This window comes from Scardinius erythrophthalmus (genome assembly GCF_964197995.2).
Source record: "Scardinius erythrophthalmus genome assembly, chromosome: 24".
In the NCBI taxonomy this organism is placed as follows: domain Eukaryota; kingdom Metazoa; phylum Chordata; class Actinopteri; order Cypriniformes; family Leuciscidae; genus Scardinius; species Scardinius erythrophthalmus.
This window is the reverse complement of record NC_138244.1, coordinates 32,168,357-32,195,346: the sequence shown is the minus strand read 5'-3', so window position 1 is coordinate 32,195,346 and position 26,990 is coordinate 32,168,357. Positions and strand designations below refer to the sequence as shown.

The window sequence follows — 26,990 nt, the reverse complement described above, 5'->3', positions numbered from 1 at the left end:
GACGTCATGCGCTTCCTCTTCTTCTGGGGTTTATCGGCGGCCTGGACGTCGCGTTACCGCCATCTTCTGGAGTGACTGAGTCACTACTGCCACATCGCAGTACATTCTTTACTCATTTCCCTGTTATTTCTAATCTGTCCTTTTCTTTCACCGAGTCATTTCTCTCGGCTTCACAGCTTCTCATAGACTCATTAAAGCTAAAATGCTGAATGTATCCAGGAAACACGTCATTATAGAGGAGAGATGGGAGGAAGGGGAAGTTATTTTGATTAACGTGAATTTAAATCAATTCTCTATGGTGTAGTGCTGAAAGAGCAAGCGCAGTGATGTGAATTCAGTGTTTCTGTGTGGTGTCGTTGTTGATCCTCCAGTCCAGCAGGGAGCGCGCATGCGCATGTGCTGCACCGCTCCACGCATGCGCAGCTCGAGAGAGACGCACTGACAGTCGGTCTGAGGAAGAAGGGCACAGGGAAGATGGCGGCGTCCATGAGACTCGGGCGCAGGGGCGTCTTCATGGCTCTCAGAGCAATAACACAGCACCAGATATCGACTCAGAGTAGAGTAATAGCGCAGAGTAAAGCCCAGCGGACCGCGGGCTGGACCGGAGCCGCTCTCAGACACTTGTCCCGGTCGCCCTCAGTGTGTGGTGAGTGTCAGAAGGACATTACTGTGTTTATTTATTAATAACAGCTCGACAACACTTCTGCCGTGCAGATATTACCGTGTCTCTGCTCTACAGTTCAGTACAGTGACGGATCAGATGATAACACTGCGCACTGGATGACTGACATACTCATAATAAACAGTTACTTACTGAACAAGTCTAAGAAAACATAAGATTTTAATCTTCTGTCAAATATGTTGCCAAAACAAATCACTGATTTGATCTTACATTAACGAGTGTCATGATTTGATGCACTTGTTATTGTTATTATGGCTAATAGAAATGTGCAGAGCTGAGATTGATCTGCCGTCACGTGATCAACACAGGTCACATGGGCTGCAAGTTTAATATATGCATATTCTCTTATTCAAATTCAAATGCAGAGATTGTAAACATTCTGGCAATCATTTCAAATCACAGATAATAATAATAATAATTTCAGTGTAGAAAATCATTGTAGTTTATTTGTGCAGTGTGTGTGTGTGTGTCCGGGATTCGCTCTCCTGTAGTGATGAGCACACACACACAGCATTAATATCTCGGCTCATCTGATCATCTGATCATGTCCTGAGGTTTAATCATTAATCAGATGATTGTGACATTGATCAATATTTGCTGTTGCAGAAGTGTGTGATCGCTCTCTCTGGGCCGTCACACTTATAATGTCATTTTGGAAGTTTTTGATGCCCTTTTTCACGATAATGTTGATCCGAATCCACCGTAAAACAGGAAGCAGAACACGTGTGGCTCAGGTAAAGCCGGCCGTGTGGAGAACAGATCTCCTTCATGATCATGTGCTTCATGCCTCATAACTGATGTGCGGATGGACATTCTCATTAATCTCATTAAAAACTTAAAACTACTTCATTTATATTTACTATACATTTTAAACACTCGGTCACTGATCGGTCCATTCGTGAAGTTTCCTCAAGTCACCTTTATTATACAGCACAGACTCACAGCAGCTTTACAGAGATAACAGGAACATAGTGAACGTGTGTTTGCAGAAGAAACTAGCGTCACAGTCCAGCTTGAGAGAGATGCTAATGGTCCTGTCCGGTTCAATTCATTATGCTAAGCTATGCTAAAAGTGAGACCCCCAGACCCGGAGATCGGCTGAATGGATTCAAAAACGGTACAACTCAGCTGTGTAACTCTGGGGGAGCTGTAAAATGAGCCTATTTCCAAAAAAAGTGGAGTATCCCTTTAAGTCCGTTCAGTGATGCTTCATTTCTGTTGTAAAAAAAAAAGATATATATATATATATCTGGAGAAAACCGTGATGTCATCGTCCAGCTCAGCTCTCATATCTCCTCTTTGATGAATGTTTCACCGGCGAGCCTCTGGTTGTGATGTGATGTTGTGTTGATGTGTGTGTTGTGTGTGTCCAGCAGGGGTCTGTTGTGTTGATGTGTGTGTTGTGTTGTGTGTGTCCAGCAGGGGTCTGTTGTGTTGATGTGTGTGTTGTGTTGTGTGTGTCCAGCAGGGGTCTGTTGTGTTGATGTGTGTGTCCAGCAGGGGTCTGTTGTGTTGATGTGTGTGTTCTGTTGTGTGTGTCCAGCAGGGGTCTGTTGTGTTGATGTGTGTGTTGTGTTGATGTGTGTGTCCAGCAGGGGTCTGTTGTGTTGATGTGTGTGTTGTGTTGTGTGTGTCCAGCAGGGGTCTGTTGTGTTGATGTGTGTGTTGTGTTGTGTGTGTCCAGCAGGGGTCTGTTGTGTTGATGTGTGTGTTCTGTTGTGTGTGTCCAGCAGGGGTCTGTTGTGTTGATGTGTGTGTTGTGTTGTGTGTGTCCAGCAGGGGTCTGTTGTGTTGATGTGTGTGTTGTGTTGTGTGTGTCCAGCAGGGGTCTGTTGTGTTGATGTGTGTGTCCAGCAGGGGTCTGTTGTGTTGATGTGTGTGTTCTGTTGTGTGTGTCCAGCAGGGGTCTGTTGTGTTGATGTGTGTGTTGTGTTGATGTGTGTGTCCAGCAGGGGTCTGTTGTGTTGATGTGTGTGTTGTGTTGTGTGTGTCCAGCAGGGGTCTGTTGTGTTGATGTGTGTGTTGTGTTGTGTGTGTCCAGCAGGGGTCTGTTGTGTTGATGTGTGTCTTCTGTTGTGTGTGTCCAGCAGGGGTCTGTTGTGTTGATGTGTGTGTTGTGTTGTGTGTGTCCAGCAGGGGTCTGTTGTGTTGATGTGTGTGTTGTGTTGTGTGTGTCCAGCAGGGGTCTGTTGTGTTGATGTGTGTGTCCAGCAGGGGTCTGTTGTGTTGATGTGTGTGTTCTGTTGTGTGTGTCCAGCAGGGGTCTGTTGTGTTGATGTGTGTGTTGTGTTGATGTGTGTGTCCAGCAGGGGTCTGTTGTGTTGATGTGTGTGTTGTGTTGTGTGTGTCCAGCAGGGGTCTGTTGTGTTGATGTGTGTGTTGTGTTGTGTGTGTCCAGCAGGGGTCTGTTGTGTTGATGTGTGTGTTCTGTTGTGTGTGTCCAGCAGGGGTCTGTTGTGTTGATGTGTGTGTTGTGTTGTGTGTGTCCAGCAGGGGTCTGTTGTGTTGATGTGTGTGTTGTGTTGTGTGTGTCCAGCAGGGGTCTGTTGTGTTGATGTGTGTGTTGTGTTGTGTGTGTCCAGCAGGGGTCTGTTGAGTTGATGTGTGTGTTGTGTGCGTCCAGCAGGGGTCTGTTGAGTTGATGTGTGTGTTGTGTTGTGTGTGTCCAGCAGGGGTCTGTTGTGTTGATGTGTGTGTTGTGTTGTGTGTGTCCAGCAGGGGTCTGTTGTGTTGATGTGTGTGTTGTGTGCGTCCAGCAGGGGTCTGTTGAGTTGATGTGTGTGTTGTGTTGTGTGTGTCCAGCAGGGGTCTGTTGTGTTGATGTGTGTGTTGTGTTGTGTGTGTCCAGCAGGGGTCTGTTGTGTTGATGTGTGTGTTGTGTGCGTCCAGCAGGGGTCTGTTGAGTTGATGTGTGTGTTGTGTTGTGTGTGTCCAGCAGGGGTCTGTTGTGTTGATGTGTGTGTTGTGTTGTGTGTGTCCAGCAGGGGTCTGTTGAGTTGATGTGTGTGTTGTGTTGTGTGTGTCCAGCAGGGGTCTGTTGTGTTGATGTGTGTGTTGTGTTGTGTGTGTCCAGCAGGGGTCTGTTGAGTTGATGTGTGTGTTGTGTGCGTCCAGCAGGGGTCTGTTGTGTTGATGTGTGTGTTGTGTGTGTCCAGCAGGGGTCTGTTGTGTTGATGTGTGTGTTGTGTTGTGTGTGTCCAGCAGGGGTCTGTTGTGTTGATGTGTGTGTTGTGTGTGTCCAGCAGGGGTCTGTTGTGTTGATGTGTGTGTTGTGTGTGTCCAGCAGGGGTCTGTTGTGTTGATGTGTGTGTTGTGTTGTGTGTGTCCAGCAGGGGTCTGTTGTGTTGATGTGTGTGTTGTGTTGTGTGTGTCCAGCAGGGGTCTGTTGTGTTGATGTGTGTGTTGTGTTGTGTGTGTCCAGCAGGGGTCTGTTGTGTTGATGTGTGTGTTGTGTGTGTCCAGCAGGGGTCTGTTGTGTTGATGTGTGTGTTGTGTGTGTCCAGCAGGGGTCTGTTGTGTTGATGTGTGTGTTGTGTTGTGTGTGTCCAGCAGGGGTCTGTTGTGTTGATGTGTGTGTTGTGTGTGTCCAGCAGGGGTCTGTTGTGTTGATGTGTGTGTTGTGTGTGTCCAGCAGGGGTCTGTTGTGTTGATGTGTGTGTTGTGTTGTGTGTGTCCAGCAGGGGTCTGTTGTGTTGATGTGTGTGTGTGTCCAGCAGGGGTCTGTTGAGTTGATGTGTGTGTTGTGTTGTGTGTGTCCAGCAGGGGTCTGTTGTGTTGATGTGTGTGTTGTGTTGTGTGTGTCCAGCAGGGGTCTGTTGAGTTGATGTGTGTGTTGTGTTGTGTGTGTCCAGCAGGGGTCTGTTGTGTTGATGTGTGTGTGTGTCCAGCAGGGGTCTGTTGTGTTGATGTGTGTGTTGTGTTGTGTGTGTCCAGCAGGGGTCTGTTGTGTTGATGTGTGTGTTGTGTTGTGTGTGTCCAGCAGGGGTCTGTTGTGTTGATGTGTGTGTGTGTCCAGCAGGGGTCTGTTGTGTTGATGTGTGTGTTGTGTTGTGTGTGTCCAGCAGGGGTCTGTTGTGTTGATGTGTGTGTCCAGCAGGGGTCTGTTGTGTTGATGTGTGTGTTGTGTTGTGTGTGTCCAGCAGGGGTCTGTTGTGTTGATGTGTGTGTTGTGTTGTGTGTGTCCAGCAGGGGTCTGTTGTGTTGATGTGTGTGTTGATGTGTGTGTGTGTCCAGCAGGGGTCTGTTGTGTTGATGTGTGTGTTGATGTGTGTGTGTGTCCAGCAGAACACACACTGATTTACAGAACACACACACTGATTTACAGAACACACACACACACACTGATTTACAGAACACACACACTGATTTACAGAACACACACACTGATTTACAGAACACACACACTGATTTACAGAACACACACACACACACTGATTTACAGAACACACACAAAAATTCCATACTGTACGTTTAAAACACTAAAGTGTGTATGCAGTCCATAAAATCAGTCCTCATGACATCACAGAACACACACGCCCATGCAGAGTCAGCTGGTGTTGGTGATGACATCACCGACGAGCACGCACTCTCAGCCAATCAGCAATCAGCGGGCAGACGCGAAGTAACACCATAAGTTGTAGCTGTGTGTTCAAGTGAGCGCTAATGCCAGAGTGACGTACTGTACAGCTGAATCTACAGTGAAGAGTGAGATAGTGAGCAACTCTACAAACGTGGAGGGAGACGACCCGATGGTGACCTCTGAGAGGAGAGCACAGTGTGGACGACTCCTGTCCATGGTCATGTGCACACACACCGTCCAGACTGCGCTCGACCCTGAGGGCTGAACCCACGAGGAGTCCGTTTCGACGGCTAAACTCTGCTGTGTGTGCTTCCGACGGTGAGTAGTGCACACCTGTGGGTGGCCTCAGCTTGTGTCCTTACATTACTTTTACTTTTATACTTTAAAGCTGCACTGTGTAGGATTTTCTCCCATCTAGTGGTGAAATTGTTTATGACAACTGAATATTACTCTCTAGCCCCTCCCCTTCCCAGGGCGGTTACCTCCTGCGGTGGCCGTATGACTTCAGCCGTGAGTAATCTCCCTCTCGCATTCGTCTCGGTGCCGCTGAGTGTAAAACGCTAAAGGCGAAGCTTGAATTTCCAGGTTTGTCCCTCTTTGGCTACTGTATTTTCAAGATGGAGGCGCAACATGGCTGCCACCACTCGAGCGACTCGCGCGTATGTATTCTGAATGGCAGATTCTACGCTTACGAGAATACTTTATTAGTTGGTAGAAGTAATTACACATTAATGAGCACATATCATTTTGAAAGAACAAAGTGTTTTTTGCTAAGAATCAACTTTAAAAAAATAACACAGTGTAGCTTTAAGTAGTTTTGAAACCAGTACTTTTACACTTTTACTCCAGTAAAAGCTTGAGGTGATGCTTCAGAAGTCTTTTTAAACCCTAGTATCTAGACTTCTACCTGAGTAATGAGTGTGAATACTTTTGACACATCTGGTAATGACATGCACGCGGCTGTCGATGATGTCACATATCCCCCCCCCCCCCACCCCCGTGACGTCACGCCTCCCCCCGTGATGTCACGCCTCGTACCTTCTTGACTTTGGCTTGCTCGGTCTTCGAGTCTTTCTCCGCCTTCTTCGCCAGTCGCTCCAGCTGTTTAGAGGTGAACTGATGAAGATGAAGATCAGACATGAGCCTTCATCACTGAGAGAGAGAGAGAGACACACACACACACACACACACACACACACACACACACACACACTCACTCACTCACTCACTCACCTTCAGCTGGAAGAGTGTGTCTGTGTGGGAGAAACACAATCATCATCATCAGAACAACATGAAACGCCCTACAGCTTTACACCAGTGATAAACAAGTCACACAACTTCACTATGAACAATCATCTAGTCACACATTAATCACTGTCACACCGCATATCTGCTCATGTTTATTATTAGACAGTATAATACAGAATCATGATTCATTCGAGAGTTTAAAAGATTCCGTAATAACACGATGTGTGTGACAGCCTTCGAGCGAGAGTCTTCCTACCGTCCATGTTGATGTTGACTGGGCTTTAATGAAGATCGATAGATTATTAGATGTTTCTCCGCTCGATGAGTTTGTTTATGAGTCTGCGCTCGAGCTCTCTCTCTCTTCCGGGTTCAGCTGCGCGGCGTCATCGTGACGTCATGCGCTTCCTCTTCTTCTGGGGTTTATCGGCGGCCTGGACGTCGCGTTACCGCCATCTTCTGGAGTGACTGAGTCACTACTGCCACATCGCAGTACATTCTTTACTCATTTCCCTGTTATTTCTAATCTGTCCTTTTCTTTCACCGAGTCATTTCTCTCGGCTTCACAGCTTCTCATAGACTCATTAAAGCTAAAATGCTGAATGTATCCAGGAAACACGTCATTATAGAGGAGAGATGGGAGGAAGGGGAAGTTATTTTGATTAACGTGAATTTAAATCAATTCTCTATGGTGTAGTGCTGAAAGAGCAAGCGCAGTGATGTGAATTCAGTGTTTCTGTGTGGTGTCGTTGTTGATCCTCCAGTCCAGCAGGGAGCGCGCATGCGCATGTGCTGCACCGCTCCACGCATGCGCAGCTCGAGAGAGACGCACTGACAGTCGGTCTGAGGAAGAAGGGCACAGGGAAGATGGCGGCGTCCATGAGACTCGGGCGCAGGGGCGTCTTCATGGCTCTCAGAGCAATAACACAGCACCAGATATCGACTCAGAGTAGAGTAATAGCGCAGAGTAAAGCCCAGCGGACCGCGGGCTGGACCGGAGCCGCTCTCAGACACTTGTCCCGGTCGCCCTCAGTGTGTGGTGAGTGTCAGAAGGACATTACTGTGTTTATTTATTAATAACAGCTCGACAACACTTCTGCCGTGCAGATATTACCGTGTCTCTGCTCTACAGTTCAGTACAGTGACGGATCAGATGATAACACTGCGCACTGGATGACTGACATACTCATAATAAACAGTTACTTACTGAACAAGTCTAAGAAAACATAAGATTTTAATCTTCTGTCAAATATGTTGCCAAAACAAATCACTGATTTGATCTTACATTAACGAGTGTCATGATTTGATGCACTTGTTATTGTTATTATGGCTAATAGAAATGTGCAGAGCTGAGATTGATCTGCCGTCACGTGATCAACACAGGTCACATGGGCTGCAAGTTTAATATATGCATATTCTCTTATTCAAATTCAAATGCAGAGATTGTAAACATTCTGGCAATCATTTCAAATCACAGATAATAATAATAATAATTTCAGTGTAGAAAATCATTGTAGTTTATTTGTGCAGTGTGTGTGTGTGTGTGTCCGGGATTCGCTCTCCTGTAGTGATGAGCACACACACACAGCATTAATATCTCGGCTCATCTGATCATCTGATCATGTCCTGAGGTTTAATCATTAATCAGATGATTGTGACATTGATCAATATTTGCTGTTGCAGAAGTGTGTGATCGCTCTCTCTGGGCCGTCACACTTATAATGTCATTTTGGAAGTTTTTGATGCCCTTTTTCACGATAATGTTGATCCGAATCCACCGTAAAACAGGAAGCAGAACACGTGTGGCTCAGGTAAAGCCGGCCGTGTGGAGAACAGATCTCCTTCATGATCATGTGCTTCATGCCTCATAACTGATGTGCGGATGGACATTCTCATTAATCTCATTAAAAACTTAAAACTACTTCATTTATATTTACTATACATTTTAAACACTCGGTCACTGATCGGTCCATTCGTGAAGTTTCCTCAAGTCACCTTTATTATACAGCACAGACTCACAGCAGCTTTACAGAGATAACAGGAACATAGTGAACGTGTGTTTGCAGAAGAAACTAGCGTCACAGTCCAGCTTGAGAGAGATGCTAATGGTCCTGTCCGGTTCAATTCATTATGCTAAGCTATGCTAAAAGTGAGACCCCCAGACCCGGAGATCGGCTGAATGGATTCAAAAACGGTACAACTCAGCTGTGTAACTCTGGGGGAGCTGTAAAATGAGCCTATTTCCAAAAAAAGTGGAGTATCCCTTTAAGTCCGTTCAGTGATGCTTCATTTCTGTTGTAAAAAAAAAAGATATATATATATATATCTGGAGAAAACCGTGATGTCATCGTCCAGCTCAGCTCTCATATCTCCTCTTTGATGAATGTTTCACCGGCGAGCCTCTGGTTGTGATGTGATGTTGTGTTGATGTGTGTGTTGTGTGTGTCCAGCAGGGGTCTGTTGTGTTGATGTGTGTGTTGTGTTGTGTGTGTCCAGCAGGGGTCTGTTGTGTTGATGTGTGTGTTGTGTTGTGTGTGTCCAGCAGGGGTCTGTTGTGTTGATGTGTGTGTCCAGCAGGGGTCTGTTGTGTTGATGTGTGTGTTCTGTTGTGTGTGTCCAGCAGGGGTCTGTTGTGTTGATGTGTGTGTTGTGTTGATGTGTGTGTCCAGCAGGGGTCTGTTGTGTTGATGTGTGTGTTGTGTTGTGTGTGTCCAGCAGGGGTCTGTTGTGTTGATGTGTGTGTTGTGTTGTGTGTGTCCAGCAGGGGTCTGTTGTGTTGATGTGTGTGTTCTGTTGTGTGTGTCCAGCAGGGGTCTGTTGTGTTGATGTGTGTGTTGTGTTGTGTGTGTCCAGCAGGGGTCTGTTGTGTTGATGTGTGTGTTGTGTTGTGTGTGTCCAGCAGGGGTCTGTTGTGTTGATGTGTGTGTCCAGCAGGGGTCTGTTGTGTTGATGTGTGTGTTCTGTTGTGTGTGTCCAGCAGGGGTCTGTTGTGTTGATGTGTGTGTTGTGTTGATGTGTGTGTCCAGCAGGGGTCTGTTGTGTTGATGTGTGTGTTGTGTTGTGTGTGTCCAGCAGGGGTCTGTTGTGTTGATGTGTGTGTTCTGTTGTGTGTGTCCAGCAGGGGTCTGTTGTGTTGATGTGTGTGTTGTGTTGATGTGTGTGTCCAGCAGGGGTCTGTTGTGTTGATGTGTGTGTTGTGTTGTGTGTGTCCAGCAGGGGTCTGTTGTGTTGATGTGTGTGTTGTGTTGTGTGTGTCCAGCAGGGGTCTGTTGTGTTGATGTGTGTGTTCTGTTGTGTGTGTCCAGCAGGGGTCTGTTGTGTTGATGTGTGTGTTGTGTTGTGTGTGTCCAGCAGGGGTCTGTTGTGTTGATGTGTGTGTTGTGTTGTGTGTGTCCAGCAGGGGTCTGTTGTGTTGATGTGTGTGTTGTGTTGTGTGTGTCCAGCAGGGGTCTGTTGAGTTGATGTGTGTGTTGTGTGCGTCCAGCAGGGGTCTGTTGAGTTGATGTGTGTGTTGTGTTGTGTGTGTCCAGCAGGGGTCTGTTGTGTTGATGTGTGTGTTGTGTTGTGTGTGTCCAGCAGGGGTCTGTTGTGTTGATGTGTGTGTTGTGTGCGTCCAGCAGGGGTCTGTTGAGTTGATGTGTGTGTTGTGTTGTGTGTGTCCAGCAGGGGTCTGTTGTGTTGATGTGTGTGTTGTGTTGTGTGTGTCCAGCAGGGGTCTGTTGTGTTGATGTGTGTGTTGTGTGCGTCCAGCAGGGGTCTGTTGAGTTGATGTGTGTGTTGTGTTGTGTGTGTCCAGCAGGGGTCTGTTGTGTTGATGTGTGTGTTGTGTTGTGTGTGTCCAGCAGGGGTCTGTTGAGTTGATGTGTGTGTTGTGTTGTGTGTGTCCAGCAGGGGTCTGTTGTGTTGATGTGTGTGTTGTGTTGTGTGTGTCCAGCAGGGGTCTGTTGAGTTGATGTGTGTGTTGTGTGCGTCCAGCAGGGGTCTGTTGTGTTGATGTGTGTGTTGTGTGTGTCCAGCAGGGGTCTGTTGTGTTGATGTGTGTGTTGTGTTGTGTGTGTCCAGCAGGGGTCTGTTGTGTTGATGTGTGTGTTGTGTGTGTCCAGCAGGGGTCTGTTGTGTTGATGTGTGTGTTGTGTGTGTCCAGCAGGGGTCTGTTGTGTTGATGTGTGTGTTGTGTTGTGTGTGTCCAGCAGGGGTCTGTTGTGTTGATGTGTGTGTTGTGTTGTGTGTGTCCAGCAGGGGTCTGTTGTGTTGATGTGTGTGTTGTGTTGTGTGTGTCCAGCAGGGGTCTGTTGTGTTGATGTGTGTGTTGTGTGTGTCCAGCAGGGGTCTGTTGTGTTGATGTGTGTGTTGTGTGTGTCCAGCAGGGGTCTGTTGTGTTGATGTGTGTGTTGTGTTGTGTGTGTCCAGCAGGGGTCTGTTGTGTTGATGTGTGTGTTGTGTGTGTCCAGCAGGGGTCTGTTGTGTTGATGTGTGTGTTGTGTGTGTCCAGCAGGGGTCTGTTGTGTTGATGTGTGTGTTGTGTTGTGTGTGTCCAGCAGGGGTCTGTTGTGTTGATGTGTGTGTGTGTCCAGCAGGGGTCTGTTGAGTTGATGTGTGTGTTGTGTTGTGTGTGTCCAGCAGGGGTCTGTTGTGTTGATGTGTGTGTTGTGTTGTGTGTGTCCAGCAGGGGTCTGTTGAGTTGATGTGTGTGTTGTGTTGTGTGTGTCCAGCAGGGGTCTGTTGTGTTGATGTGTGTGTGTGTCCAGCAGGGGTCTGTTGTGTTGATGTGTGTGTTGTGTTGTGTGTGTCCAGCAGGGGTCTGTTGTGTTGATGTGTGTGTTGTGTTGTGTGTGTCCAGCAGGGGTCTGTTGTGTTGATGTGTGTGTGTGTCCAGCAGGGGTCTGTTGTGTTGATGTGTGTGTTGTGTTGTGTGTGTCCAGCAGGGGTCTGTTGTGTTGATGTGTGTGTCCAGCAGGGGTCTGTTGTGTTGATGTGTGTGTTGTGTTGTGTGTGTCCAGCAGGGGTCTGTTGTGTTGATGTGTGTGTTGTGTTGTGTGTGTCCAGCAGGGGTCTGTTGTGTTGATGTGTGTGTTGATGTGTGTGTGTGTCCAGCAGGGGTCTGTTGTGTTGATGTGTGTGTTGATGTGTGTGTGTGTCCAGCAGGGGTCTGTTGTGTTGATGTGTGTGTTGTGTTGTGTGTGTCCAGCAGGGGTCTGTTGTGTTGATGTGTGTGTTGTGTTGTGTGTGTCCAGCAGGGGTCTGTTGTGTTGATGTGTGTGTGTGTGTTGTGTGTGTCCAGCAGGGGTCTGTTGTGTTGATGTGTGTGTTGATGTGTGTGTGTGTCCAGCAGGGGTCTGTTGTGTTGATGTGTGTGTTGTGTTGTGTGTGTCCAGCAGGGGTCTGTTGTGTTGATGTGTGTGTTGTGTTGTGTGTGTCCAGCAGGGGTCTGTTGTGTTGATGTGTGTGTGTGTGTTGTGTGTGTCCAGCAGGGGTCTGTTGTGTTGATGTGTGTGTTGATGTGTGTGTGTGTCCAGCAGGGGTCTGTTGTGTTGATGTGTGTGTTGTGTTGTGTGTGTCCAGCAGGGGTCTGTTGTGTTGATGTGTGTGTTGTGTTGTGTGTGTCCAGCAGGGGTCTGTTGTGTTGATGTGTGTGTGTGTGTTGTGTGTGTCCAGCAGGGGTCGCTCCGCTGAAGGTGCAGATGCCAGCGCTCTCGCCCACTATGGAGGAGGGAAACATTGTCAAGTGGCTGAAGAAAGAAGGTGAGTGCTTGACCTGTGTGTGTGTGTGTGTGTGTGTGTGTGTGTGTGCAGAGCAGGGATGGAAATTAGCACCCGCCACCAGCCAAATGCGGGTGATTTTGTGTTGTGGCGGGTAAACTCGCTTCACCTGCCGGCCACCGTGGCGGGTAAATAAAAATATACTGTTTCACACAGACGGCGGACACTTTTAGAGGACATAAGTGTACGCTGAAATAAAGTCTTTCACCTCAGAAAAACGGACTCTCTTGTCCTGTCACGTCAGCCGTTATCCTGTGCTCGGAGCGCACACTCTTCAATTGCACGCGCATCCGGCGGCGCGCGCTGTGTATCGCCTCACTGTATATAAAGTGCAAAATAAACTACGAGCATGCAACGCCGTTACGTTGTAAATTACACAAAATAAAAGTAATGCAGGGATGATTTTCATTCTGTTCACCAGGAGCAGTTTCCATGGTTCATTAACAGTTATTGTTAATATTGTGTATTCACCATGGTAACTGTCGTTTCCATATTAACCCCAAAATGCCACTTTATTTTTCTTTGTGTTATTTTTTATATTTTTAAATGACTCTAGTGGCTCATACCAACATTGTATTAACAAAAACTAGTTTGGGACTGCTATTTAATAGCTTTAGCATAGGCCTAATGTTTATTTATTAGTACTAGTCTTTACTATATTCTTACAATTTATGTTAAGTAAAGGGGGACAGTACTTGTGTGTGTGGAAATAGCCGGTTTCAATAAAACTACTTGTGACATGTCATATTTGGCTTTGACTTTGACTGAACATTTGCTCTCACTTTACGGAAAAAATATCGGGATATATATCGTATATCGATATTCAGCCTAAATAATCGGGATATGACTTTTGGTCCATATCGCCCAGCCCTAGTTTCATTGTTGGGACTAAAAACCTAAAACTGGAAGCCATAAAAGACCACGAATCATTCAAATGCCACATCCAGGTAAAAAAGAGAAATATATATAAGAGAGAAAGAGAAAATGTCAGTATTTCATTGAGAGTATGTATTGTAGATCTTGTAGTATTAATTTTCACATGCAGTTACACATTGTCGGTTAAAAACAAGAAAGTGGCTGGTAAAAACATTGAGTGGCTGGTAGATTTTGAAATCCGTCAGCCACAGTGGCCGGTGGACAAAAAAGTAAATTTCCATCCCTGGTGCAGAGGTACACACACTGATAGGGACTGACGTTCTCTGGAGTGACGAATCACGCGTCTCTGTCTGGCAATCCGATGGACGAGTCTGGGTTTGGTGGTTGCCAGGAGAACGGTTCTTGCCGGACTGCATTGTGCCGAGCGTAAAGTTTGGTGGAGTCGTGGAGTCGTGGAGTCACTCTACAAGTGTGTGTTGGGGAGCTGACAGGTGTGTGCACACTGCTGTAGTGAGTTATAAGTAACACAACTGTGTTTGAGCAGGTGATGATGTGGCCGTCGGTGACGCTCTCTGCGAGATCGAGACCGATAAAGCTGTGGTGGTCATGGAGTCCAGCGAGGACGGAGTCCTGGCAAAAATACTGGTGAGAGTGTGTGTGTGTGTGTGTGTGTGTGTGTGTGTGTGTGTGTGTGTGTGAGAGAGTGTGTGTGTCTGAGGTGTGTGTGTCTGAGTGTGTGTCTGAGGTGTGTGTGTCTGAGTGTGTGTCTGAGTGTGTGTCTGAGTGTGTGTGTGTGTGTGTGTGTGTGTGTGTGTGTGTCTGAGGTGTGTGTGTCTGAGGTGTGTGTGTCTGAGGTGTGTGTGTCTGAGGTGTGTGTGTCTGAGGTGTGTGTGTCTGAGGTGTGTGTGTCTGAGTGTGTGTGTGTGTGTGTGTGTGTGTGTCTGAGTGTGTGTGTGTGTGTCTGAGTGTGTGTGTCTGAGGTGTGTGTGTCTGAGGTGTGTGTGTCTGAGGTGTGTGTGTCTGAGGTGTGTGTGTCTGAGGTGTGTGTGTCTGAGTGTGTGTCTGAGTGTGTGTGTGTGTGTGTGTGTGTGTGTGTGTGTCTGAGGTGTGTGTGTCTGAGGTGTGTGTGTCTGAGGTGTGTGTGTGTCTGAGTGTGTGTCTGAGTGTGTGTCTGAGTGTGTGTGTGTGTGTGTGTGTCTGAGTGTGTGTGTGTGTGTCTGAGGTGTGTGTGTCTGAGGTGTGTGTGTCTGAGGTGTGTGTGTCTGAGGTGTGTGTGTGTGTGTCTGAGTGTGTGTGTGTGTGTGTGTGTGTGTGTGTGTGTGTGTGTGTGTCTGAGTGTGTGTGTGTCTGAGTGTGTGTGTGTCTGAGTGTGTGTGTGTCTGAGGTGTGTGTGTCTGAGGTGTGTGTGTCTGAGGTGTGTGTGTCTGAGGTGTGTGTGTGTGTGTGTCTGAGTGTGTGTGTGTGTGTGTCTGAGTGTGTGTGTGTGTGTCTGAGGTGTGTGTCTGAGTGTGTGTGTGTGTGTGTGTGTGTGTGTGTGTGTGTGTCTGAGGTGTGTGTGTCTGAGGTGTGTGTGTCTGAGGTGTGTGTGTCTGAGGTGTGTGTGTCTGAGTGTGTGTCTGAGTGTGTGTGTGTGTGTGTCTGAGTGTGTGTGTGTCTGAGGTGTGTGTGTCTGAGGTGTGTGTGTCTGAGGTGTGTGTGTCTGAGTGTGTGTGTGTGTGTGTCTGAGGTGTGTGTGTCTGAGGTGTGTGTGTCTGAGGTGTGTGTGTCTGAGGTGTGTGTCTGAGTGTGTGTGTGTGTGTCTGAGTGTGTGTGTGTGTGTGTGTCTGAGTGTGTGTGGGTGTGTGTGTCTGAGTGTGTGTGTGTGTGTGTGTGTCTGAGTGTGTGTGTGTCTGAGGTGTGTGTGTCTGAGGTGTGTGTGTCTGAGGTGTGTGTGTCTGAGGTGTGTGTGTCTGAGGTGTGTGTGTCTGAGTGTGTGTGTGTGTGTGTGTGTGTGTGTGTGTCTGAGTGTGTGTGTGTGTGTCTGAGTGTGTGTGTGTGTGTGTGTGTCTGAGGTGTGTGTCTGAGTGTGTGTGTGTGTGTGTGTCTGAGGTGTGTGTGTCTGAGGTGTGTGTGTCTGAGTGTGTGTCTGAGTGTGTGTGTGTGTGTGTCTGAGTGTGTGTGTGTCTGATGTGTGTGTGCCTGAGGTGTGTGTGTCTGAGTGTGTGTGTGTGTGTGTCTGAGGTGTGTGTGTCTGAGGTGTGTGTGTCTGAGGTGTGTGTGTCTGAGTGTGTGTCTGAGTGTGTGTGTGTGTGTGTGTGTGTGTCTGAGTGTGTGTGTGTGTGTGTGTGTGTGTGTGTGTGTGTGTGTGTGTGTCTGAGTGTGTGTGTGTCTGAGTGTGTGTGTGTGTGTGTGTGTGTCTGAGTGTGTGTGTGTGTGTGTGTGTGTGTGTGTGTGTGTCTGAGTGTGTGTGTGTCTGAGTGTGTGTGTGTGTGTGTGTCTGAGTGTGTGTGTGTGTGTGTGTGTGTGTGTGTCTGAGTGTGTGTGTGTGTGTGTGTGTGTGTGTGTGTGTGTCTGAGTGTGTGTGTGTCTGAGTGTGTGTGTGTGTGTGTGTGTGTCTGAGTGTGTGTGTGTGTCTGAGTGTGTGTGTGTGTGTCTGAGTGTGTGTGTGTGTGAGGGAAATGTAATCCATACTGCAGCTTCAGAATGAAACACAGAAACGCTGTATGAATAGTGAGACTGAACTCTATAAATCTGCCTCAGTAACTCTGTATGTTGAGTGATATGGAAATAAAACAGTAATTTGACCTTTGACCTTTGACCAGGGCTTTACTGGATTGCCACACTAATACAGACGATCCCAGTTTAAGAACTTCAGTGACCGTTTCATGTTCGGGAACCCTGTTTGTCAGCCATGTGGCGATGCTTACACACCTCGGTTTTAACATTGCACTATTTGCATATGAATGTTCCTCCTATAGGAGCTTATGCTACCTGTGAGCGAATGAAAATGCAGTGTGCTGATGCGTGTGCTGATGCGTGTGCTGATGCGTGTGCTGGTCTCAGGTGCAGGAGGGCAGTCGAGGCGTGCGCTTGGGGACGCTCATCGCTCTGATGGCCGCTGAAGGAGAGGACTGGAGACAGGTGGAGGTTCCAGCGCCTGAGCCCGTCACACCTGCTGTAGCTCCGCCCACTGCTGTAGCTCCACCCACTGCAGCCCCGCCCACTGCGGCTGGCTCCGCCCCTCGTCTGGCTCCGGTCGCGTCAGCGCTCACACAGTCAGTAACTGCATGCTTTCTGTCACGCCAGGTCTGGTGTTCGTGAGTGTTTATATGCAGAACACGGCATACACACACACACACACACACACACACACACACACATCCTCTGAACAAGACAGAGATATTTCTGATACTGAACCTCTGTTGCAATTAATGGGAAGATGACACTATTTAAATGTATTAAACATATACTTAATGATCATGAATATTGATGTTTCACACCCGGGAAGACCCTCCGCTTATTTAGCTCATTATAAACTCTACGTTTGAGCAGATATCCATGAATACAGTATCTCATAGATAACACTGGTCTAAACATTGTAACGTTCATCATCTTACTGTGTACACACTCACATTACTTGTATATCGTACTGTTTATCATAGAGCATAAAATCATCCTTGTGTTGCCTAGCCAATCAGAAGAGCGTGTGGGCGGAGTCTATCTGCAGGCGCACCACTCACAACCAAATGGATAAGCACATAATTAATAAATATTACACAATGTTAACTTGACTCAACTCGCAAACAACCTATATTTACATATATATAAACCAGTTATGTCCGGTCGAGCGATGTGTTAATTAGCTTCAGATTGATTGTGTTGGTAATGGGCACTAAGGCTAAAAGATGTTTCGTGCCTCTAGCGAGTGCTGTCGCTCTTCTGTCTGATCTGATGGTGTGTGTGAAACACCTGAGTTCTGCCACAGACTCGTCCCAGCGTCTACAACACACTGAATGCTTCTTCAAGCGTCTCCATACTTGGGAAAACCGTGGAAAACTACTTTTAAACAGGAAATGACGAAATATTTACGTACACATTTACAGCGGGTCTATTAGTGTTACCCTGAGGTCATCATTACTGAGATGGACTCGAGTGTTTCTAAGATAGAAGCGTCACGTAACACTGTATCACAAACACTGATGAACAGAGTTCAGAAGCCAGTAAAAGAGTAATCCTAGAGTCATGTGACAGTAAAGTGATGTGTTTGTGTGTGTGTGTTTGTGCTGTTTGTGTGACCAGGTTACGCTTGAGTCCTGCTGCACGACACATTTTGGACACTCATGGTTTGGACCCTCATCTGGCCAAAGCTACAGGACCACGCGGCCTCATCACTAAAGAGTGAGTCTCACACACACACTCACACACACACTGAACGGTCTCATTAGTAACACACATTACCATGGCAACCCATTCTCCCTTCTCTGGGTGTCCTTAGAAACGAAGAAACTGAAACCTATTAATACCTCAGATCCACTGAAGATGACCGTTCAGCTGCAATATATATATGATGATAATATCGTCATTATGATGTTATATATATATATATATTCTCCATGACAATATGATTGGTCCATCAGCCTAGGTTCGAGAAAAAAAACGAGATTCGAGATCTCTGTGATACTGATCAGCTGATTGGTGGATCTGCTCAGTCTGGAGATCTCTGTGATCTTGATCAGCTGATTGGTGGATCTGCTCAGTCTGGAGATCTCTGTGACACTGATCAGGTGATTGGTGGATCTGCTCAGTCTGGAGATCTCTGTGATCTTGATCAGGTGATTGGTGGATCTGCTCAGTTTTGAGATCTCTGTGATATTGAGCAGGTGATTGGTGGATCTGCTCAGTTTTGAGATCTCTGTGATCTTGATCAGGTGATTGGTGGATCTGCTCAGTTTTGAGATCTCTGTGATATTGAGCAGGTGATTGGTGGATCTGCTCAGTTTTGAGATCTCTGTGATCTTGATCAGGTGATTGGTGGATCTGCTCAGTTTTGAGATCTCTGTGATATTGAGCAGGTGATTGGTGGATCTGCTCAGTCTGGAGATCTCTGTGATCTTGATCAGGTGATTGGTGGATCTGCTCAGTTTTGAGATCTCTGTGATATTGAGCAGGTGATTGGTGGATCTGCTCAGTTTTGAGATCTCTGTGATCTTGATCAGGTGATTGGTGGATCTGCTCAGTTTTGAGATCTCTGTGATATTGAGCAGGTGATTGGTGGATCTGCTCAGTTTTGAGATCTCTGTGATCTTGATCAGGTGATTGGTGGATCTGCTCAGTTTTGAGATCTCTGTGATATTGAGCAGGTGATTGGTGGATCTGCTCAGTCTGGAGATCTCTGTGATCTTGATCAGGTGATTGGTGGATCTGCTCAGTTTTGAGATCTCTGTGATCTTGATCAGGTGATTGGTGGATCTGCTCAGTTTTGAGATCTCTGTGATATTGAGCAGGTGATTGGTGGATCTGCTCAGTCTGGAGATCTCTGTGATCTTGATCAGGTGATTGGTGGATCTGCTCAGTTTGGAGATCTCTGTGATCTTGAGCAGGTGATTGGTGGATCTGCTCAGTTTTGAGATCTCTGTGATCTTGATCAGGTGATTGGTGGATCTGCTCAGTTTTGAGATCTCTGTGATATTGAGCAGGTGATTGGTGGATCTGCTCAGTTTTGAGATCTCTGTGATCTTGAGCAGGTGATTGGTGGATCTGCTCAGTTTGGAGATCTCTGTGATCTTGATCAGCTGATTGGTGGATCTGCTCAGTTCGGAGATCTCTGTGATCTTGATCAGGTGATTGGTGGATCTGCTCAGTCAGTGGGTTGCTCCAGTGATGATCTGTGCTGTTCTTCTTTCAGAGACGCAGTGAAGCTGTTGAGTCAGTCTGATAAAGGGCGTCCAGCAGCTGTTCCTCCTCCTGTCCCGCTCACAGCGTCTCCTCCCTCCTCTCCGGCCACGGGACGGCCCACACACACACCCGTCTCTGTGCCCGGGAGACCTGCGGCGCCGGTGAGCCCAGATCCTCTCTGTACACACACACACCCGTCTCTGTGCCCGGGAGACCTGCAGCGCCGGTGAGCCCAGATCCTCTCTGTACACACACACACACACACACACACACACACACACACACACACACACACCCGTCTCTGTGCCCGGGAGACCTGCAGCGCCGGTGAGCCCAGATCCTCTCTGTCCACACACACACACACACACCCGTCTCTGTGCCCGGGAGACCTGCAGCGCCGGTGAGCCCAGATCCTCTCTGTCCACACACACACACACACACACACACACACCCGTCTCTGTGCCCGGGAGACCTGCAGCGCCGGTGAGCCCAGATCCTCTCTGTCCACACACACACACACACACACACACACACACACACACCCGTCTCTGTGCCCGGGAGACCTGCAGCACCGGTGAGCCCAGATCCTCTCTGTCCACACACACACACACACACACACACACACACACACCCGTCTCTGTGCCCGGGAGACCTGCAGCGCCGGTGAGCCCAGATCCTCTCTGTCCACACACACACACACACACACACACACCCGTCTCTGTGCCCGGGAGACCTGCAGCGCCGGTGAGCCCAGATCCTCTCTGTCCACACACACACACACACACACACACACACACACACACCCGTCTCTGTGCCCGGGAGACCTGCAGCGCCGGTGAGCCCAGATCCTCTCTGTCCACACACACACACACACACACACACACACACACACACACACACACACACACACCCGTCTCTGTGCCCGGGAGACCTGCAGCGCCGGTGAGCCCAGATCCTCTCTGTCCACACACACACACACACACACACACACACACCCCCATCTCTGTGCCCGGGAGACCTGCAGCGCCGGTGAGCCCAGATCCTCTCTGTCCACACACACACACACACACACACACACACACACACACACACACACACACACACACACCTGTCTCTGTGCCCGGGAGACCTGCGGTGCCGGTGAGCCCAGATCCTCTCTGTCCACACACACACACACACACTTTCTAGAGGCCTTCCGCCTGCTACATTAAGAGCTGTCATGAGAGCTAAATATCCACAGGCTCCGGGGGTTAATGAAGTCCTTCTGAAGCCATGTGTTTGTGTGAGAACAATATCCATATTTAAAACTTGATCACCTATAATAACTAGCTTCCCCTCTAACATGCCGCGTCGACGAACGCTGAAGCGCAGAGGATAGAGTTACTCTTCATGTAAGTCGACTTGCGTTCGGCCGTCTGCTGGAAGCTAGTTATTTTAGTTAGTAAAGTTTTAAATATGGATATTGTTCTTACACAAACGCATGGCTTGTCTTCAGAAGGACTTCATTAACCCCTGGAGATAGATGGGTTACTTTTCTGATGGACTGATGAACTTTCTTTGGGATTCATAATCTCGTCCTCCATTCACTGCCATTATAAAGCTTGGAAGAGCCAGGGTATTTTTTTATATAACTCTGATTATATTCGTCTGAAAGAAGAGAGTCATACACACCTAGGGTGGCTTCAGGGTGAGTAAATCATGGGCTGATTTACATTTTTTGGGTGAACTATCCCTTTAATGTGAAATGATCAATGGACAGCATATATCCTCCAGTCTCGTGAACTTCCCGAACTCTTCTCTTGCTGAACGTGTGAAGCTGTTGTGTGTGTTGAGACCCGTCAGAGACGAGTGTGTTGTGTCTTCAGGGCGCGTTCACAGACGTGGCGGCTTCTAACGTGAGGAGAGTCATCGCTCAGAGACTGACTCAGTCCAAGAGCAGTATCCCACACGCCTACGCCTCAGTGGACTGTGACCTCGGTGCCGTCCTCGAGCTCAGGAGACAGCTGGCCACAGGTGACACACACACACACACACACACACCATCATGGATTAACAACACTAAACAAACCATAGTTTGGACTACATTGGTGGAACTTACCAGTAAAACATGATTCCTGTGTGAATTAGCACATTCTTTACACACACATGCATGTATATCAAAGACCCAGTGTGTGTTGTTTGTCATGTTCACATCTCGTGTGTGTGTGTGTGTGTGTGTGTTTAGAGAACATCAAGGTGTCGGTCAATGACTTCATCATCAAAGCCGTGGCCGTCTCACTCAGGGTAAGTCAGCACATATTCAGTCACTTTATTTGTGGGGTCACAGTACTATATCAAATCATGCATTCAGAATGTTGTTATATTATTAATATAATTAATTTCATTGGCCATTCAACTTAAAGGGCCCCTATTATGGATTTTAAAAAGGACCTTTCATATAGTGTGTGTAACAGCTCTGAGTGAATGAAAACATCCTGCAAAGTTTCAAATCTGAAAGTGCCCCGTATATAAAGTTATTGTCTTTCAAAAGTAAGAGTCGACTCTGAGGCAACAAAATGAATAGTTTTTCAAACGAATCATAAGCCGTTTCGTTGCAACGTCAGACTGAGCTGTCTGGCCAATCAGAGCAGAGTAGACCAATCACAGCAGACTGAGCCGTCTGGCCAATCAGAGCAGAGTAGACCAATCACACCAGACTGAGCTGTCTGGCCAATCAGAGCAGAGTAGACCAATCACACCAGACTGAGCTGTCTGGCCAATCAGAGCAGAGTAGACCAATCACACCAGACTGAGCTGTCTGGCCAATCAGAGCAGAGTAGACCAATCACAGCAGACTGAGCTGTCTGGCCAATCAGAGCGGAGTAGACCAATCACACCAGACTGAGACGTCTGGCCAATCAGAGCAGAGTAGACCAATCACACCAGACTGAGACGTCTGGCCAATCAGAGCAGAGTAGACCAATCACAGCAGACTGAGACGTCTGGCCAATCAGAGCAGAGTAGACCAATCACACCAGACTGAGACGTCTGGCCAATCAGAGCAGAGTAGACCAATCACAGCAGACTGAGTCGTCTGGCCAATCAGAGCAGAGTAGACCAATCACAACAGACTGAGTCGTCTGGCCAATCAGAGCAGAGTAGCTCGTGGAAAGGAGGGGTTTAGAGAGATTGATTCATCTGACGAGTCGTTTGAGAATCATTGTAAATGTGGTGATGTGCAAATGTATAATATGAGGAAATGAAACCTCTGACCTTTGACACATGTACACCTGTTGTAGGAGACTCCACACCAACATTAGGAAACTTTAAAATATCATAATAGAGGCACTTTAAATGATTTGTTCCCTCCTGTTCCCCATTAGACGACTCATTGGGGATAAATGCACATAAATCATCTGATCTCCTCTTCAGGAAGCTTGCTCTCGTTAGGTGTTCTGGTACCAGACCCACTTTAGCTGCCCAAGTGTGCCATGATGTCATGATGCACACAATATTTACATGCACATTTTCATAAACCTGCGGGTTCATATATTTAGAATATTTGAATGTAGTGAAAGAGAAATCAGACTCTTGTATTTGCATGATTAGTTTGCATACAGACCCCAGAGTGTCCAGCATGTTGTGTTCTGATGACGTGTGTGTTGTGTTCTGATGACGAGTGTGTGTCAGTGATGCTGTGTGTGTGCTGCTGTCCTGCAGGAGATGCCCGAGGTGAACGTGGTGTGGTCTTCTGAGGGCCCTCAGCCTCTCGGCTCCATCCACATCTGCGTCGCCGTGGCAACAGCGCGGGGCCTCATGACCCCCATCATCAGAGACGCTGCTGATAAAGGGCTGACGGAGATCGCTCACACCGCTAAGGTCATCGCTAGCCTTCACAGTTCAAACACCCGCTCAGATAGCTAATGCTCCAGCTGATCATGTGACCATAGCAGACACACCTGAAGGCCCAGATATACTCACGCAGAAGTGCTTCGTTTAGGGAGCTGGTAGTGTTAGTGAACATCTCGACGGCGCGCACATTAAAGTGAGTGTGTAAATGTGTGCTGCACATTCCTCTAAATAACACAACCAACTGACAGAAAACAGCGGTTCAGAAAGCATCCAATCACAGTGATGAGATTCAGTATTAAACATGAACACTGTCAGTGTGTGTTTCAGCTTCAGCTTCTGCTGTTCGTGTCTTCACTCGCGTCTGACTCGACACACTGAACATTTACACCTCAAAGAGGGCGGAGCCTCAGAGCCACACCCACCTGCCACATCATCACCTCGCTGACCAATGGCAGCTCAGAGGCGTTGACCAGCGCGGTTCTGTTCCGCCCTCCTCAGACAACTCCCAGCAAACAAAAGGACGGATTATTGTTCGGTTTAGTTTGAATATTTGGGCCTTGAGATGTTGTTGTTTATAGAGGTTATGCATTGACGTCACTATCCCGCGGGAACACACTCCCTCAGCCGGACTGAGTGGCAGAAGAGCTGCTGAGTGACTGGATTTAACAGGGGAAACTGCACACTATTATCAGTTTAAACTAAAGGTTGGACTCGATATAGTGTTATTAAGATCCGGTGATCATGGATGTTGACATGCAGCAGGAATCGTGTTTCCTGACGTTTATATGAGCCTGATTTCCACGCCGGGGACACAAATGTACCTGTGAACGCTTTATATAAACACAATACAGGTCTAAATCCGGATGATCACTCATATCAATGTTATATATATCAGCATATCGTCCAACCCTAAAACTTGTGAAGTTTTTTGTCAGTGTTTGTTTGAAAACATCTAATTATGCAGAATATATGATGGTAAATATTTAATTGACGACTTGTCAATACAATATGTGACAATACAATATATAGGGTGTTATTTTACCCCTAAATTCAGCATATTGACACACAATAACAGCTAATCCAGCTTTCAGCAGTGTGGAAAAATACCTCCGATTTATTATCAAATCTATTTATATAGTCAGTCTCAAAGCTCGTTCCTGTTTTAGATGTGTTTAGTGTGTTTCACGCTGAAAACCAATGCCGATGGTGACGTCTCTCACACACACACACACACACACACACAGCCTCTATAGATCACTCTGCTGAACCCAGCGCTTATTAAACTGGTTTGCTCTCTTCAGGCTCTGGCACAGAAAGCGCGGGATGGGAAGCTGTTACCAGAGGAGTATCAGGGAGGATCGTTCAGGTGAGTATGTCCTGATCACGGCTTTGACTCGTAGAAGAGGAATAGTTTACTCTTGAAATGTCATTTAATTGTAGTGGTCAATGTTGTCCATGCAAGTGCAATTAAAGGGTTAGTTCACCCAAAAATGAAAGCTCTGTCAGTAATGACTCGCCCTCATGTTGTCCCCCCCCCCCGCCCGTAAGACCTTCGTTCATCTTCGAAACACAAATGAAGATATTTCTGATGAAATCTGAGAGCTGTCTGTCCCTCCACTGACTGCAACGTCATTGTAACTTTCAAGGCCCAGAAAGGTAGTAAAGACATCGTTAAAATAGTCCATGTGACTCCAGTGGCTCAACCTTATTATGAAGCGACGAGAATACTTTTTGTGTGCAAAAAAACCCTAAAATAACGACTTTATTCAACAATCTCTTCTCTTCCATGTCAGTCTCCTACGCTGTTGTCGTAGTGTAACAGTGCAGCGTTCCTGGGTTGTACGTCAGAACGCCGGCTCACTATTGGCCGACGCTGGTCATGTGTGGTGACCCAGGACCTAGCTGTAGTATTCTCGTCGCTTGATAAACTTAAGGTTGAGCCACTGTAGTCACTTGGACTATATTAACGATCTCTTTACTAACTTTTCTGGGCCGGCAGAATGAAGTTGCCTAGAAGCCTATGGAGGAGTGAGACAGCTCTCAGATTTAATCAAAAATATCTTCTTTTGTGTTCTGAAGATGAACGAAAGTCTTACGGGGTTGAACAACATGAGGGAGAGTCATTACTGACAGAGTTTTTCATTTTTGGCTGAACTAACCCTTTAATGTGGCTTTACAACTCTGTATTCTAGCTCATTTAAAGCCTACAGTAGTTGGGTGTGAGGATCAGACTCTAAACTTTAAGCAGATATGCCAAACACGAGACCAGAATGCTTTGCGATCCGATCACTGAAAGCACACACCATCCAAAGGTTTCATTGGTCATGTCAATCACAGCGCTGAAACAAACACTATAGCAATGGCAGCACATCTTAATAGATCCTCGCTGTGTGTCGTGAATCTCGTGATCTCCAGAGCTCGTGTTATTGAGCCTCTACAGGACGGGGGAAGACTTACACTAAATCTTTCAAGTTCAACAAAAAAATGTTTCAGTCCTCACAGATCATTTTACATAGTAAAGAAAAAATATGCATAATAACCGAAAAAGGTGTAGGCTGAAGCCTTTGCTTATTATGCTTATTATTATTCATTAACTCATTATTAATCCTAATTTTAGCTTTGTTATTACTTTGCCGATTGCTAAATATTATGAACTTTGTTTTACTCAAATTCAATGAAAGTCGATTATCATTAAACCTTGAATCTTTTTAAGACCATCAATTCAATTTCCACTGCAATCAGAAGCTGTTCCAATTTTGTGATCATCAGCAAACCATACCATTTTTTATAGTTTAGATGCTTTACAAATATCATCTATATACAATACAAACAGTTTGGGGCCTAACACCGAGCCTTGTGGAACACCACAGCTAACTTTCATTAGATTCTTAACTTTCATCACTCTATAACAAGGGTTTAAACGATGTGTTGTAAAAGAAGAAGAATTATCTTGTTAATCTTATTAATAAACAGCGCATAAAGACAATGTTCTCTCAAAGTTAAAATGAAAACATGTTTTTGTCTGTTTGTGAATTGCTAGTGTTAATTCCAAACATTGAGAAAATTCACTTTCAGAAGATAAATGCATTTAAAATCTCTCTCTTCGAGTAACACAAACCCAGAAAACAAAGATTTTTTCTTAATTTTTTGTGTGATTCCACATGAACTGAAGTTTTGCCAGTGTGAGTTCCTGAAGTGTGTGTTGTGTTTCAGCAGTTTTGCCAGTGTGTGAGTGAGTTCCTGAAGTGTGTGTTGTGTTTCAGCATCTCTAACCTGGGCATGTTCGGCATCAGTGAGTTCAGCGCGGTCATCAATCCTCCTCAAGCCTGTATCCTAGCGGTGGGCACCTCGCGGGCTGAGCTCCGGCTGAGCGACGGGCTAACGCTACACACACACCAGCTCATGACCGTCACGCTGTCCAGCGACGCACGCCTGGTGGACGACGAGCTGGCGTCGCGGTTCCTGGAGAGGTTTCGCTCGCACCTCGAGAGCCCTCGGCGCGCCGGTCTGCAGTAGAAGAGGACTCCTCTCGGAGAAGATACACTATTTATTCAGTGAGACGTACAGACACATGTACAGAGAAACACTTCTAGGTCAATTAATAATGTCGTCTGTTCTGCGTCTCCTGCCATACACACACTGGATCCTTCTGGTTATTGTGACATGCTGTGCCTCAGTAGAGAGAAGTATTCAGTAAATCCACTGATGATCTAATCCCAATGTTTAACAACTTACAGGAAGTATTAAATCATCAAAGCCATTAAATCATGTCAGGAACCCGTCTGTGTTTGGGGATTATTCAATAAACTCCTGTCTTCTGCTGTGGTTTGTGTTTTCCTCATTCACACACTTCTCGCCGGGTTTTCCAGATAGAGTCGCGTCAGCTTTATACAGGACAGGTCGTGTCTCCGCAGCTTCAGTGATAAACAGGAGAAGAACAGAACCAGTGATCACACTTCATCACGTATGAGACTGTGAAGCAGAAGCAGCTCTACTGAAGACAACAGAGTCAGTGATCAGATCTAGTCTGATCAATAATAGCACTGAATATGAAGCGTGTTTTAAACCCCATCTGATCAGGCCAGAGGCGACAGTTCAGGAGGAACCAGTTCAGGAGGAGCCAAATGTGAGAGTGAGACAGAG

The 26,990-nt window shown here is 46.9% G+C and overlaps 1 protein-coding gene across 6 annotated transcripts; it reads left to right on the top strand.

The window, feature by feature from the left end:
* Window positions 1-437: 437 nt before the first annotated feature.
* pdhx (pyruvate dehydrogenase complex component X) lies at window positions 438-26,672 on the top strand. 6 transcript variants are annotated; one of them, XM_081356036.1, is made up of 13 exons: window positions 438-646; window positions 5,369-5,579; window positions 7,271-7,545; window positions 12,162-12,248; window positions 13,687-13,787; window positions 16,185-16,396; window positions 17,421-17,519; window positions 19,027-19,177; window positions 20,882-21,029; window positions 21,241-21,299; window positions 22,716-22,874; window positions 24,149-24,213; window positions 26,111-26,672. In XM_081356036.1, exons 3-13 carry the CDS (start codon window positions 7,374-7,376, stop codon window positions 26,361-26,363), a joined length of 1,506 nt encoding a protein of 501 aa, XP_081212162.1. In that variant the 5' UTR covers window positions 438-646; window positions 5,369-5,579; window positions 7,271-7,373; the 3' UTR covers window positions 26,364-26,672. The 6 variants fall into 6 exon arrangements, 4 of the variants coding, with proteins under 4 accessions (XP_081212162.1, XP_081212163.1, XP_081212161.1 ...); XM_081356037.1 differs by lacking the exon at window positions 5,369-5,579 and having other exon boundaries at window positions 12,165-12,248; XM_081356035.1 differs by lacking the exon at window positions 5,369-5,579.
* Window positions 26,673-26,990: the final 318 nt, after the last annotated feature.

Coding starts and splice junctions, on each gene's coding strand:
- pdhx (XM_081356034.1), top strand. CDS start 7,374: ATGGCGGCGTCCATGAGACTCGGGCGCAGGGGCGTCTTCATGGCTCTC. Junction 12,249..13,686: donor CAAGTGGCTGAAGAAAGAAG/GTGAGTGCTTGA, acceptor GTGTTTGAGCAG/GTGATGATGTGGCCGTCGGT. Junction 17,520..19,026: donor CGCGGCCTCATCACTAAAGA/GTGAGTCTCACA, acceptor TTCTTCTTTCAG/AGACGCAGTGAAGCTGTTGA.